The 15,539-nt window shown below is 43.8% G+C and overlaps 1 protein-coding gene across 1 annotated transcript; it reads left to right on the forward strand.

Moving 5' to 3' along the window:
* The first annotated feature begins 253 nt into the window (after window positions 1-253).
* On the forward strand, window positions 254-10,832 carry PLA2G1B (phospholipase A2 group IB). Its single transcript, XM_082418447.1, has 4 exons — window positions 254-2,143; window positions 4,778-4,937; window positions 5,432-5,559; window positions 10,400-10,832. The coding sequence occupies exons 1-4, from the start codon at window positions 2,110-2,112 to the stop codon at window positions 10,516-10,518; spliced, it is 441 nt and encodes a 146-aa protein (XP_082274573.1). The 5' UTR covers window positions 254-2,109; the 3' UTR covers window positions 10,519-10,832.
* Window positions 10,833-15,539: the final 4,707 nt, after the last annotated feature.

Here is a 15,539-nt window from a genome sequence, read left to right on the forward strand (position 1 = left end):
AACTTAATATAATGTGCTATCTTGGATTGGATCCTGGAACAGAACAAGAACATTTGGTAAAAACTAAGGAAATCTGAATAAGCTATGGACCTGAGTTTATTAACATTATTTTTTTTTTTTTCCACACACACACACTGTATTTTATTTTTACAAGAGATAAATAGACTGTCACCAAGCATTGTACATGGATGACCACAACAAAAGCAACAATGATTGCAATTACCAAACATGAAACACACTCATACTATAACATTATTTTTGATAATGATAATATATCAATATTGGTTCACTAATCATAACAAAGTACCATACTAATGTAAGATAGTAATAACAGGTGAAACTATAGGTGAGGCTGTGGCGGGGTGGTGGCAGGCGGCAGGAGGGCATGAGGGAATTCTCTGCTCAAGAAAAATAAGTAAATGAATAGATAAATAAATGAAAATAAAACAATAGGGTCTCCGTAACTCACAGGGTTGTTGCAGAGACCACATAAGAACCAAATGGGAGGGGCTTCCCTGGTGGTGCAGTGGTTGAGAGTCCGCCTGACAATGCAGGGGACACGGGTTCGAGCCCTGGTCTGGGAAGATCCCACATGCCGCGGAGCAACTGGGCCCGTGAGCCACAGCTACTGAGCCTGCGCGTCTGGAGCCTGTGCTCCGCAACAAGAGAGGCCGCGACAGTGAGAGGCCCGCGCACCGCGATGAAGAGTGGGACCCGCTCGCCGCAACTAGAGGAAGCCCACGCACAGAAACGAAGACCCAACACAGCCAAAAAAAAAAAAAAAAAAAAAAACGCACCATAATGGGGGCGGTATGGGAGTGCAGAGGAAGGACGGGGCGGTGGGGAGGGGAATGGTAGTTTAAAAAAAAAAAAAAAGAACCAAATGGGAGAGCACCAAGTAAACCAATTATAAAATATTGTATATTATGTGAAATATCCAGAATAGGTAAATCTATAGAGACAGAAAGCAGATCAGTGGTTGCTGAGGGCTGGGGGAAGGTGACTGCTAATGAGGACAGGGTTTCCTTTGGGAAGAATGAAAATCTTCTAGAGTTAGGTAGAGATGGTCGTTGCACAACTCTGTGAATGTACTACATGCCACTGAATTGTTCACTTTAAATATAAAATGGAGGACTTCCCTGGCAGTCCTGTGGTTAAGACTCCCTCTGCGCTCCCACTGCAGAGGACGCAGGTTCGATTCCTGGTCGGAGAATTAAGATCCCACGTGCCACGTGGTGCGGCCAAATAAATAAATAAATAAAATTTTAAAATAAAATGGTTAATATTATAATAAATAACGGTATATAAATAAATAATAATAAAGTCTTACAATGTGAATTTCACCTAAAAATGTTATTTAGACCTTTGATATGACAATTCTAAAACCCTTTTTATTCTACAAGTCAGATCCAAGCCTTTAGAATTCCAAAGCCCAGGGTTTTCTTACAAGCCCACTGTGGGGAATGGGGAGAAGGGAATGGTATTGATGTAGTGGGGAAAAAATTAAATTTGTGCCTTAGAATCAGACATACCTAAGTTTGAGCCCCTGCTTTGCCATTTGCTAGCTGTGTGACCTGAGGCAAGTTGCTTCACCTCTCTGAACCTGTTTCCTCATCAGCAAAGTGCATAATTGATGGGAACCATTCAACGAGACCCACAGCCCAGACTCAAGCACATGAGAGGACATGGAGGCAACCGTCACTTCCTTCCCATCCCCCTTCTCCCGGTTGTTCAATGGGGTTGACAGCTTTGCCACACACACACCGCCCCCCCCCCCCATATACACACACATACACACAAATGATGAAGCTGGGCTGAGTGCAAAGGGGTGGGTGTGAGGGTCAAGATTCCAAGATGTGCACCTCCAGAAATAATCCCTTTCGTTCAAAAGCACTGATGACAAATATGTACACTACTTCCAATGCCCCCCGGCTGCCAGGGCTTGCTTGTTGTTAGGAATATTTCTGCAACAGACAGACTCAAGGCCAACCCAGAGTCAGCAGGGAGCAAAGCAAACACTACAGTCTTATCTTGGGGCGGTGGGGCAGCTATAAGAAGAGAGGCCACGGTGACATCAGTCTCTTCTCTTGCTCACCAACTGACAACAGGATGAAACTCCTCGTGTTGGCTGCTCTGCTCACAGGTAGGCGAGTCCCCCCAGCTCCACCACTTCCTGAGCTGAGATCTCTCTCCTCTGCAATGGGGCCCACAGGTCACAAGGCTGGCCAGACCTGGAGTCTTTTTCAGGGCTCACCGTGGGGCTTAAGAGGTCCCATATTGGGGTCCCCTCAAATCCCCCCCCGCAGCTGGCACCCTTTCAACCTTCAGGTCTGAACTCAGATGACCCACCTCAGAAAGGCTTACCCCTTCCATTCAAGCTAAGAGAGCCCCCTCTCCTTTTCCCCTACCATATGGCCTCGGTACAAGGTCTTCTCAACGCCTGTTCTTTGCCTGCAGTGTGTCTGTTGTTGATTCATTTCTTTCTTTATCCCACACCCACACCTAAGCATGGGCTCCATGGGAGCAGGAATAGTGCTGTTTGCACTACTTATTGAATAAACGAATAGAATCAGAATTCACTAGAATTCAAATCCCACCCCATTCAGCCATTGTTCATTCATTCACTCAACATTGATGATATCACAGCCTCTAAGGTATCAGGCTCAGGGTTGAGACTGCGGACTCAGAGATGAACGCGCCATGCTCCCCGTCCGAGGAGCACGCACGCCCGCGCACACACACGAGCAGTGGCTTTGTGCAGGTCTGGCCTCTGCAAAGAGCAGAGCTGGCTGGATCAGAGAGAAAGAAAGTGGAGGGAAGTAGAAGGGGGGGTCTGGAGATGGGCCAAGGTAGCCAGGCCACTCCCGTCTGAGCAGGCTCCAGGCTCTGCTCCTGGACGCAGCCTCTGTGGGCTGCCACCGTGGAGGCTGCTCTTGGGGGAGAACGACCAGCTGCCGCCCTTCCTTCGCCCTGGAGCTTAAGCACATGGAGCGGCTTCAGTGTCCACAGCAGATCAAGCACAGGAAGGGCCTGGTATGGGGCAAAGAGATGACACTGATGGCCGATTGGATAGTATCCCCAAATCACTTAGCGCCATCTTCTCTTTAGGGCACCAAATCTCACAGGTAGGGCTCTACACAGGAGGTAAAGAGGTCCTGCTTCCAAGTCGGCTGTTCCAAGCCTTGTGCTTGATTTGGGCAAACACTCGGCTAGAGGCTGACTTTGAAAACTTACCTAATAGATAATTATTGAGTATCTACTATGTGCCAGGCACTTTTAAAAATTCACATATTGGGACTTCTCTGGTGGCGCAGTGATTAAGAATCTGCCTGCCAATGCAGGCGACATGGGTGTGAGCTCTGGTCCGGGAAGATCCCACTTGCAGCGGAACAACTAAGCCAAATAAATAAGTAAATAAATAAAGAATTACTTTAAAAAAAAAATCACATATTGATGATTTCATTCATGTAACTCTTCATATATTTATTGAGTGCTTCCTTTGTGTCAGGCCCTGGGGAATAAAATCCATGAGGCCTGTCCTTGAGGAGTTTATGGTCCTATGAGAGGGAGGCATTAAATAGAGGGATACAGATTGTTCGAGGTACTATAAAGAACATGAAGAAAAGTGGTAGCAGAGGAGCCACTGAGCTTGAGTGGTCAAAGCACCTCTTTGAAGAGGTAGCATTTAAACCAAGATGTTCCAGCCTTTTGAAAATTGAGCTGACCAGTGTGTCGGGCAGAGGGAAGAGGAGGTGCATGGGTCCCGGGGCAGAAAAGAGGTCGTCCTGTTCCCTGTTGAGAACAGAGGCCACACAGGCCTCTCACTGTTCCTTACATTCCTGCCCCCTCCAACCCTGTCATTCCCCCACCCAACCCTCCGTTTAGATTCCCCTGCCCTACACCAATTTTTCCACCTTCTAACACAATATCCGATTTCCTTATTTATTACTTTTTATTGCTTATTGTTTTTCTCCCCAACTAGGACATAAACTCAATGAGGTTATAGATTTTTTTATTTGCTCAGTGATGTATCTCCAGCTCCCAGGGCAGTGACTAGCACATAGTAGGTGCTCAATAAATATTTGCTGGATAAATAACAGGGATAGTTTTAAACTATCATATGTTCACACAAAAACTAGTACACAAATGTTCATAGCAGCATTATTCATAATAGGCAAAAAGTAGAAACAACCCAAATGTCCATCAAGTGATGAATGGCTAAAAAAAATGTGGTCTATCTACACAGTGGAACATTATTCAGCCATAAAATGGAATGAAGTACTGATACATGTTATAACAAGGATGAACCTCAAATCATTATGTGAAGTGAAAGAAGCCAGTCACAAAAGGCCATATATTGTATGATTCCATTTATACAAAGCGTTCAGCATAGGGAAATCCATAGAAACTGAAAGCAGATTAGTCGTTGCCAGAAGGGAGGGGGGAAAGGGGAGCGATTGTTAATGGGTACTGAGTATTCTTGTGGGGGTGATGAAAATGTTCTGGAATTAGTAGCGATTGTTGCACAACTCTGTGAATATGTTAAAAACCACTGAATTGTACACTTTGGTTAAAATGGTGAGTTTTATGTTTTGTGAGCTGTTAAGAAAATTCCTATTCACTTTACCAGGTTCCTGTATCCAGCTCTTTTCAGGGAGGCAGCTGGCCGGGGTCAGGGGGACGGCGTGGGGTCTGAGAGAGCAAGCAGGCAGTGGGGTCCCTGGGGCGCCGGCAGCCAACCAGGACGTATCTGAACTCTGGCTGTGTCTTCCTGCAGTGGGCGCTGCCCAGAGCGGCATCAGCCCGCGGGCGTTATGGCAGTTCCGCGGCATGATCAAGTGCGCGATGCCCAGCAGTAAACCCTTGATGGATTTCAACAACTACGGCTGCTATTGTGGCCTGGGTGGATCAGGGACCCCTGTGGATGAACTGGACACGTGAGTTGATCTGCCGGGAGAGTATTCCTGGGATGGGAGGAGGGCACAAGCCAAAGATCTCACGAGGCACAGAAAGGAGATTTGCCTATTTGCTGAAGATAACACACGTTCACCTCGTATAAACTAGAAAAGCCTGAATCCAATGCTCCCTGTCGGGGATGGAAAGCAGGTCAGGGATGTAAAGTAGTGGGTGCTGCTGCCCTCTAGTGGCAGGACTTTGCAACACAAAACAACACTGCAAGGGTTCAGTCTTCTGCAGTGGTGAAACCCTCACTGCATCTTCAGAATACAGGCTTGTACTGTATTCCTGAAACCATTTTAAAATCTCCTTCAGTAAACATGAGAAAAGGACTTAATTTTTTCAAGCTGCAGGACCAGTACCTCTCAGAGCAGGTCAGCTAAAACATCCCCACCTGTTCCTGAGGGAGCAGGTTCAGGCTGACCTGCTGCCCTACCCCTGCTCCTGCCTCAGCTCTGTCCCTCCCCCTCTCCAGGTGCTGCCAGACACACGACAACTGCTACCTAGAAGCCAAGAAACTAGACAGCTGTACATTCCTCCTGGACAATCCCTACACCGAAAGCTACTCATACTCGTGTTCTAACACTGAGATCACCTGCAACAGTAGGTTTACCCCCTTGTTGGCTCAAAGGCCCTCAGTAGGCATGGGGAGAAATAATTGTAATGATAGTCACCACTGATTGATCATTTTCTTGGTGCCGGGCAGTGTCTCCTTTAATCCTCGAAACAACCCTATGGGATAGGTTCTATATATTATCCCCCTTTTGCAGATGAGGAAACTGAGGCTCAGAAGGCTGAGCTAATTGCCCAAGGGCACACAGCCCATAAATGGTGGCATTTTGTTTTTTACATAATTTTTTTAAATTTATTTATTTTATTTATTTATTTTTGGCTGCATTGGGTCTTCGTTGCTGTGTGCAGGCTTTCTCTAGTTGCGGCAAGTGGGTGCTACTCTTTGTTGCGGTGTGCGGGCTTCTCATTGCAGTGGCTTCTCTTGTTGCAGAGCACAGGCTCTAGGAACGCGGGCTTCAGTAGTTGTACCGCGTGGGCTCAGTAGTTGTGGCTCCCGGGCTCTAGAGAGCAGGCTCAGTAGTTGCGGCGCATGGGCTTAGTTGCTCTGCGGCATGTGGGATCTTCCCAGACCAGGGCTCAAACCGTGTCCCCTGCATTGGCAGGTGGATTCTTAACCACTGCACCACCAGGGAAGCCCCGGTGTTTGGTTTTTGCACATAGGTCTATATGACTCCAAAACCTCTGCTTTTAACTGCCATGCCATACTGCTTCATTGTTTCATAAAAAGAGCTAAGAACTAGCACATATCAGGTTTTCATCGCATGCCAGGTACTAGGCAAGGTGTGTATATGAGATAGGTTTTATTAAGCCCATTTTACAGTTTAGGAAGCTGAGGTTCAAAAATAGTCACTTGCCCCAAATCACACAACTTATGAGTGGTAGGGCCAGCATTTGAACTCAGTTGCTTCTGATTTTAAAGGCTCTGGTCTTAACCACTAAGTTATGCAGCGCTCATGGTGAAATGTGTCTCTTCATGAAGGCGGTTCTGAAAAGCAGACAATTCAGAGAGGTGTAGGGTATTGTCGTGTGAGACCAGCATTCTAAATTTTCATTGCCCTTCATTTTGCACTCACAGATACATCCCACTTTTTAAAAAACGTACCAACAACACTGGAATAACCATAATCCAACTCCCCAAGTGCCAAGAAAAAAATTACCTGGCATCTCATCATCCTAATAAATAAATGGTTTCATGCCTCTGTGTTCCTTTTCACCCTTATCTTTGGAATAAGGCTTATGTCATTTTAACTTGGCTAGGCATGTGCCCATCTCAAGTCCTTTGCTTCTTCTGCATGAAACACTTCCCACCAGATATCTGATTGAGTCACTCCCTCTTTCTAGATCTTTCTTTAGATGTTGTTTTCTCAGTGAGGTCTTCCCTCAACATGTTCTTTTATTTATTTTTTGTTTTTTGGCTGGGCGCCGCGCCCGACCAGGGATCAAACCCAGGCCCCCTGCAATGGAAGCTCGGGGTCCTAACCACTGCACCGCCAGTGAATTCCCTCAACGTGTTCTTTTAAATTGCAAACACACTCCCTCCATCTCTCCAGCATTATCCTTTTTCTCTCTGCTTTATTTTCTCCACAGAATTTCTGAACGGCTGATATATTTATGTTATTTCTTCATTTGCTATCTCTCCAACAGAAAGTAGGATTCACAGGGACAGGGATTTTTGTCTGTTTTCTTCATTGCTGTATCCCCAGAATCTAGAGCAGAGCCTGGCATCCTGCTGGATGTAAATGTTTGATGAATGCACAGTCTAGATACAATCTTGCATTCTGCATTTTCTCCCTTATCGCCATGTTATGACCATGTTTCCATATTGTTTCATAGTCTTCATTGTTACTTCTTTCATTGCTGCATAAAATAGCTTAATTTGCTTACACAGTCTCCTGGTAACAGAGATTTTGGTTGTGCTCCACTTCAGAAAGCCAAATACATGGGAAATCATATTTTTGCACTGCAACTTGATCAGCAAGAGTTTCTTTCTATGGATTCTGGACTCCTTTACGAATTTGATGAAAGCTATAGACACTCTCCCCAGGAGAAACACACACACACACACCCCCCACATTTTTGCAAATAATTATTTTTAACTGCAACTGCCTTCTCCCCCCAAAAGCAGGTCAAGAAGCCTGCAGCAGCAGATGTTTATTCACATGATTAACAAGAACTTGCTACATACACACTATTATATATAAAATAGACAACAAGGACCTACTGTATAGCACAGGGAACTATATTCAATATCTTGTAATAACCTATAATGGAAAATAATCTGAAAAAGAATATATATATGTATAACTGAATCACTTTTGCTGTACATCTGAAGCTAACACAACATTGTAAATCAACTATACTTCAATAAAAAATTAAAAGAAAAAAACAATAACTCACTAATTATTTCATTATGCACACTTCATAATCTAGTTAAGCACTAATTTATGCTTTAACGGAGTGGGTGAGGAAAACATTCATGATTTTTAAGAGAAAGGAGCAGAGAGAAACAAAACCTTAATAAGATTATTGAAGGTAAGCAGATATACATAATTAAATTATGGATAATAAAGCTGAAATTTATTTTTTTTATGTTTTGCATTTTTTTAACATCTTTATTGGGGTATAATTGCTTTACAATGTTGTGTTAGTTTCTGTTGTATAACAAAGTGAATCAGCTATCTGTATACATATATCTCCACATCCCCTCCCTTTTGCGTCCCCTCCTACCCTCCCTATCCCACCCCTCTGGGTGTTCACAAAGCACTGAGCTGATCTCCCTGTGCTATGCAGCTGCTTCCCACTAGCTATCTATTTTACATTTGGTAGTGTATATAAGTCCATGCCACTCTCTCACTTCGTCCCAGCTTACCCTTCCCCCTCCCCGTGTCCTCAAGTCCATTCTCTACGTCTGCGTCTTTATTCCTGTTCTGCCCCTAGGTTCTTCAGAACCCTTTTTTGTTTTGTTTTGTTTTTTTAGATTCCATATATATGTTAGCATATGGTATTTGTTTGTCTCTTTCTGACTAACTTCACTCTGTATGACAGACTCTAGGTCCATCCACCTCACTACAAATAACTCAATTTCGTTTCTTTTTATGGCTGAGTAATATTTCATTGTATATATGTGCCACATCTTCTTTATCCATTCATCTGTTGATGGACACTTAGTTTGCTTCCATGTCCTGGCTATTGTAAATAGTGTTGCAATGAACATTGTGGTACATGTCTCTTTTTGAATTATGGTTTTCTCAGGGTATATGCCCAGTAGTGGGATTGCTGGGTCACATGGTAGTTCTATTTTTAGTTTTTTAAGGAACCTCCAAACTGTTCTCCATAGTGGCTGTATCAATTTACATTCCCACCAACAGTGCAAGAGGGTTCCCTTTTCTCCACACCTTCTCCAGCATTTATTGTTTGCAGATTTTTTGATGATGGCCATTCTGACTGGTGTGAGGTGATACCTCATTGTAGTTTTGATTTGCATTTCTCTAATGATTAGTGATGTTGAACATCCTTTCATGTGTTTGTTGGCAATCTGTATATCTTCTTTGGAGAAATGTCTATTTAGGTCTTCTGCCCGTTTTTGGATTGGGTTGTTTGTTTTTTTGATATTGAGCTGCATGAGCTGCTTGTATATTTTGGAGATTAATCCTTTGTCAGTTGCTTCGTTTGCAAATATTTTCTCCCATTCTGCGGGTTGTCTTTTTGTCTTGTTTATGGTTTCCTTTGCTGTGCAAAAGTTTTTAAGTTTCATTAGGTCCCATTTGTTTATTTTGGTTTTTATTTCCATGAAATGTATTTTAAATGTTATTTTTGTTGTTTCTTTTGGTTACAAAAGTAAACAAGGTCAAAGTAATGTAATTTCAAATTCTACAGTAATGTATGTCATGGAAAGAAGAAGGCACCTATATTCCTAATACCCAAGATAACCAGTTAGATGTATTGCCCTTCAAATTTTTTTGGCATATACTATGTATTCTTTCCCTTTAATAAAATATCTTGGGGGCTTCCCTGGTGGCGCAGTGGTTGAGAATCTGCCTGCCAATGCAGGGGACACGGGTTCGAGCCCTGGTCTGGGAAGATCCCACATGCCACGGAGCAACTAAGCCCGTGAGCCACAATTACTGAGCCTGCGCGTCTGGAGCCTGTGCTCCGCAACAAGAGAGGCCGCGATAGTGAGAGGCCCGCGCATCGCGATGAAGAGTGGCCCCCGCTTGCCGCAACTAGAGAAAGCCCTCGCACAGAAACGAAGACCCAACACAGCCAAAAAATAAATTAATCAATTAATTTTAAAAAAGTGAAATTCTTTAAAAATATATATCTTGGAAACATTTCCGCATATAGACATAATTATTTTAAATGTATAATATTGTATTTTAAGGCCATTCTGTAATTTTTAAAATATGCGCTTTAGAGAAATTGGCTTATGAAACTTCACTAAGTTGAAATGTACAATACTTTGCTGCCTTGAGTATATGTCATAGTATTTTCCATACGGTTTGCAATTGCTTGCCTATGTTATCAGAGTTCTGTGGTTATATGGGTTTTAAAAGCAGTGAGTACATTTAGAGGTGTGAAATAGACAGAACTTTCCAAAAAGCAGCTATCACACCTAGGATCACCAGATAAAACAGGCTGCCCAGTTAAATTTGATTTTCAGATAGACAAGAAATGATTTTTTTAGTCTGTGTCCCAAATATTACATTCATTGTTGATCTGAAATTCCAGTATTTTTATTTGCTTTATCTGTCAACCCTAAATTTGCACCAGTGGAATGGCCACCAGGTCATTTCAGTTAATTCTTCCTGCCCCTGGATTGTACAAAGCATGAACCGCCTTGGCTCAGTCTTCTGTTCTTGCCCTTTTCCAGGCAAAAACGACGCCTGTGAGGCCTTCATCTGCAACTGTGACCGCACTGCTGCCATCTGCTTCTCAAAGGTCCCGTACAACAAGCAGCACAAGGACCTGGACACCGATAAGTACTGTTAGGACTGAGTATCGTCCCAGGAAATTGTGATTCCCTACCTGCCCCATGGCTTTCACCTTACACCATGCCCTCCAATAAAGTATCTTGTTGAAAGGTCTCCCATTTGGAGATTCTTTTATTCTCTATCTACTGAACACGACTAAATCACTTCCTGGTCCTTTGTGAGCATCATTCCTTCTAGCCTTGGAAGTTGAATTAGAGGGATAGTTCTAGGAAGTGAGTACCATGAGACTTTAATAATGATTAACAACCACTGATAATTTACTCTGTGCCAGAACTGTGTGTCTCTAAATTCCATGGACAGCCCTATAAGATTTTTTTTAGTTTGTTGCTGCGCACGGGCTTTCTCTAGTTGCAGTGAGCAGGGGCTAGTCTTAGTTGCGGTGCGCGGGCCTCTCATTGTGGTGGCTTCTCTTGTTGCGGAGCACGGGCTCTAGGCACGTGGGCTTCAGTAGTTGTGGCACGTGGGCTCAGTAATTGTGGCTCTCAGGCTCTAGAGTGCAGACTCATTAGTTGTGGTACACGGGCTTAGTTGCTCCAAGGCATGTGGGATCTTCCCGGACCAGGGCTCGAACCCGTGTCCCCTGTCTTGGCAGGCGGATTCTTAACCACTGTGCCACCAGGAAAGTCCAGCCCTATAAGATTTAGACACTATTAGCAAATCCTATTTTTCTAAGCTGAACTTCAATAGGCCAGGTCACCTACCCACCAAGATTCATCTCGTAAGTAGCAAAGAAGGGATCTGAACCCAGCAAGTCCAACAGAACACACGCTCTTAACCATGACCCTGCCCTGCCTGAAGTGGTGGGCTCCTCAGTTTGAGCCGAATCTCACCCCCTTATTTCTCTGCCTCCGTTTCCAACTGCGTTAAACATTTTTTCCTATAACTCCTTTCTAAACCCTTCAAAGCCTTCACCGCACTCTACAAGCTGATTTTTACACTGTAGTCATGAAATATAATTAACAATAACAGCTTCCACATCTTGAGCACCTACCACATATCACTGTGCTAAGGGCTTTCCGTGTCTCATCTCATTAAGCATTCAAACCAGCTCTGTGAGATCGATGTTATTGCCCCCATTTTATGGATGAGGAACTAAAAACTCAGAGAAATCACTTGCCTGAGATCACACAAATGGCAGAGTCACGATTTGACCAGATCTGTCTGCTTGGCAATGCCTGAGTTCTTAACCACTTAAGTCACTCGGCTAAGTTTCTCTACAAAGGTTTATGACTGCACTGGTACTGAAATTCACCAGAAAGAGTGGGGAGGGACACAGAGGGAACTGAATTGGAAAAGCAAAGAGATGAGAAAGGACGATGTGGACTATGAGAAGCCATCACTGAGCAGTTTTAAACCACTGGAAGCTCCGGGGTGTATGGTGGGCAGTAAAGGAGTGTGTGCAGATTTGTCTTTTGGCCCAATTTCTCCTTCATTTCATTCATCCATCCAATGAATATTTATTGAATACTCTCTCTGGGCCAGACACAGTACAAAATGCTGAGGACACAATGTATTTGGGACTGGCCTGAAGACAATGATTTATTGTTAGTAGCTGCCTTCAGTTTAGTCTTCTCTGAAACTTTTTTTTTCTTGCTGTCAAACTGGCATATGCTACATAACATATGCTCTATGTTATATGCTATGCTCTATGCTCCAGACTGTGCCAAGCATTTGGCACAATTACCTCATCATCCTCACAACAGCTCTATAGTTGAAGGTATTATTACCTCCCCATTTTACAGATGAGGAAACTGGCTCAAAAAGGCAAGTGATTTGTCAAAGGCCACCCTTTCATAGATGGGATAGCTGAGGTTGGAACCCAAACCTGGATAATTTAGAGGAAAAGTGCCATCACACCATGAATTTGCTGAAGGCAGAATGAGGTGTCTTAATCACTTTTGTATCCCTATCTGCCTGGTACTGTCCTTGATACATGCGGCAGTCGATAAATAATTGCTGAATGAAGTGTTGGTCATTAGCTCTCAGGACCTTTTGGCAGGCAAGAACGGGACTATTGTCAAATGCAAATTCATCAAACCTAGGTAGAATGGCTAGTCTATACGTACTGTGCTACAGTATGATTGCAAGGGATACACAATTAAGTTAGACCTGGCCTCATCCTTCAAAGAACTGGAAAGGTTATAAACGTCTTTCTTCTATGAAAGGAAACTGCAAGCCCCTGTTTAGGTGGGAAAAAAATGGTTTTTTTTCTTTCTTTTTTTTTTTTTTTGGTTGCGTTGGGTCTTAGTTGTGGCATACAAGCTCTTAGTTGCGGCATGCATGTGGGATCTAGTACTGGGCCAGGGATCAAACCCGGGCCCCTTGCATTGGGAGCCCGCAGAGTCTTAACCACTGCGCCACCAGGGAAGTCCCGAAAAATAAGATTTTAGGGGACTGTTGCTTATTCCTATTTTTTTCGGTTGATAAACAACAGAGAGTCACCCAAGTACTCCAACTGGGCTCTAAAAATATCCTTTGACGTAAAAACCTACCTCTTTTTATCATCCCAAGTGTTGGGGGAGAGAGAACAAATTCCTTTAACGGTCTTTAATGAGCATCTGCGGGGTGCTCACTACAGGAAACGGAATACGGGAAACACTGGTACAGTAGCTGGGATGATTTAAATGAATAAAATGGACCGAGAGTAATGCAATGTCGGGATTACGTACATGCCAGAAGCCACAGTATCTTCACAGTGCTTAGCACATCACACATGCTCATTAAATAATTGTTCAACTAAGGTACAGCATCGCACAACGATTTTCCGCAGGCGAGGAAAAACCGCGTTGCCTTATTTATCTTTTCGGGTCACGTGACCGTGCGCACCCAATCCTGTCAATTCGCTGGCCACACCCCAGGGACGGAGTATTATGGAGTGGGAAATATGATTGGGTATCTTTTGGGCACGTGGCTCTCGGTTCCTCTTTTCTATTGGTGAACAGCGGCCCAGTCCCCAGCCTACCTCCGCGCCTCCCAGGTTCAGGCCCCGCCCCTCTCACGCTCTTTAGGAGGCGGGGGTGGGAGGGGAGGAGGAGAGTCAGCGCAGGCGCAGTGGTTGGCGTCCTCGGAAGGTGGGAGCCGGTTCGGTCTTCTCCAGAATCCGGCAGGAAGGACAGAGTGGGCGAGTCAAGTGTGAAAAGACAGTGACCTCCTGTGCGTGTGACGTTGGGGTCAACTTTCCTACCGTGCGCGTCCCTCTCTGGGTCTCTCATTCCCTGCACACACGCACCTCTTCCCCCAGCTCCCTCTACTAGTTTCCGGCTGGTAACTCCTCCGTTTCATTCATCCTGGGGAGGCACCGAGGGGACCAGGAAAGTGGGGTGAAGGAAATCAAAATGGGGCGAAAAGGAGGAATGGCCAAGGAGAGAAGCGAGTAAATTTCGGACGAGCCAAAGGCCTCTGGGGCGTCCCAAGTTCTCACTTGAGTCCCCACCCCCGCCTTCGAGAGAAAAAGAAAAGGTGAAGGAATTTGCAGTTCTGACCATGTTTTTGCTTTTGCTGTTGCCTCCGTTTGGAATGATCTCCCTCTCCCTGCTTGGTGATTGCCTATTCATATTTTAGGACCTAACTGGGGTCACTCTGAAAGTTTCTTGAGCCTTGCCCTTCTTCCTTCTCAAAGTACAGTTGCTTAGTTACCCCACGGAATTTCGAGAACATTCAAAAGAGAGAGCGAGTTCAAAACTGGACTGGCTTTGATTACTGGCCTGGTCACTTTAGGTGACCTTGGGCAAGTTACATAAGGTCTGTGAGCTTCAGGATCCTCATCTTTCAAAAGAAATAACAGTGCGTGGATCTTAGGGTTGTGGGAATAAGGTGAGTAAATGCGTTGTAAAATGCTCCCTACAGTGCTTGTTGTAAATGTTCAATAAATACTATTTCCGAAACAGAAGGAAGGATACTCTTTTTTTAACTTTTTGAATGAAAGAGTCTTTAAATTCTATAGTGCTTTACAATTTTCAAAAGTTTCATACATGATTTCATATAATCCCATCATAACTCCCCACCCCTATATTGCCCTTCCCCTCTTCCCTCTCCCTACTGGTAACCACTCGTTTCTTCTCTATATCTGCGAGTCTGCTTCTTTGTTTTATTGACTAGTTTGTTGTATTTTTTAGATTCCACATATGTGATATCATACAGTTTTTGTCTTTCTCTGACTTATTTCACTAAGCATAATGCCCTCCAGGTTCATCCATGTTGCTGCAAATGGCAAAATTTTGTTCTTTTTTATGGCTGAGTAGTATTCCATTGTATATTTATACCACATCTTCTTTATCCATTCATCTGTTGATGGACACAGGTTGCTTACATACCTTGGCAATTGTAAATAATGCTGCTGTGAACATTGGGGTGCATGTATCTTTTCGAATTAGTGCTTTTGTTTCTTTCCAATATATACTCAGGAGTGGAATTGCTGGGTCATATGGTAGTTCTATTTTTAGTTTTTTGAGAAATCTCCATACTGTTTTCCACAGTGGCTGCACCAATTTACATTCCCACCAGTAGTATAGGAGGCTTCTGTTTTCTGGAAGAATATGCTTTATTTTCTTTAGAAAGGCTTTATTACATCAAGCAAAGCTTGGCTTTTGTAATTTTTTTAAGACAAACAGGTACACAAAAAGGAAAAGTGGCTCTGGGGAAGATCCGAGTGAGTCTACTCAAAGGAATACTCAATAGGAGACAAAGGTTTGGCAGGTAGGATGGCTTCCCCTCCCACATCCTAGTGGTAATGGCTGACATCTGCTTACTCTGTCAGGCACTGTGCTGTGAGCTACACATGCATCATTACTTTGTTTAGTCTTCGTAACCACCCAATTGGGTAGCTCCTATTATCCTCATTTATAGAGACTGAAGTTTAGATAAAACAACTTGCCCAAGTTCACCTAACTACTAAGTAGCAAGACAGGGTTGGAAATCCAAGTCTGTCTATTTTCTAAAAGTTTCAATGCTGTGCTATATTCCTTTTCTAATAAATCGAGAAGAAAAAAAACAACACTCTGCTTTCTTGAATGAGTTTAA

This window comes from Balaenoptera physalus (assembly GCF_965194825.1).
Source record: "Balaenoptera physalus genome assembly, chromosome: 12".
Lineage (NCBI taxonomy): Eukaryota > Metazoa > Chordata > Mammalia > Artiodactyla > Balaenopteridae > Balaenoptera > Balaenoptera physalus.

What these genes read in the sequence shown, in the direction of transcription:
- PLA2G1B (XM_082418447.1), top strand. Translation starts at nt 2,110, where the DNA reads ATGAAACTCCTCGTGTTGGCTGCTCTGCTCACAG. An exon ending in GTTGGCTGCTCTGCTCACAG is followed by an intron (nt 2,144 to 4,777) that starts GTAGGCGAGTCC and finishes GTCTTCCTGCAG; the next exon opens with TGGGCGCTGCCCAGAGCGGC. An exon ending in CCTGTGGATGAACTGGACAC is followed by an intron (nt 4,938 to 5,431) that starts GTGAGTTGATCT and finishes CCCCCTCTCCAG; the next exon opens with GTGCTGCCAGACACACGACA.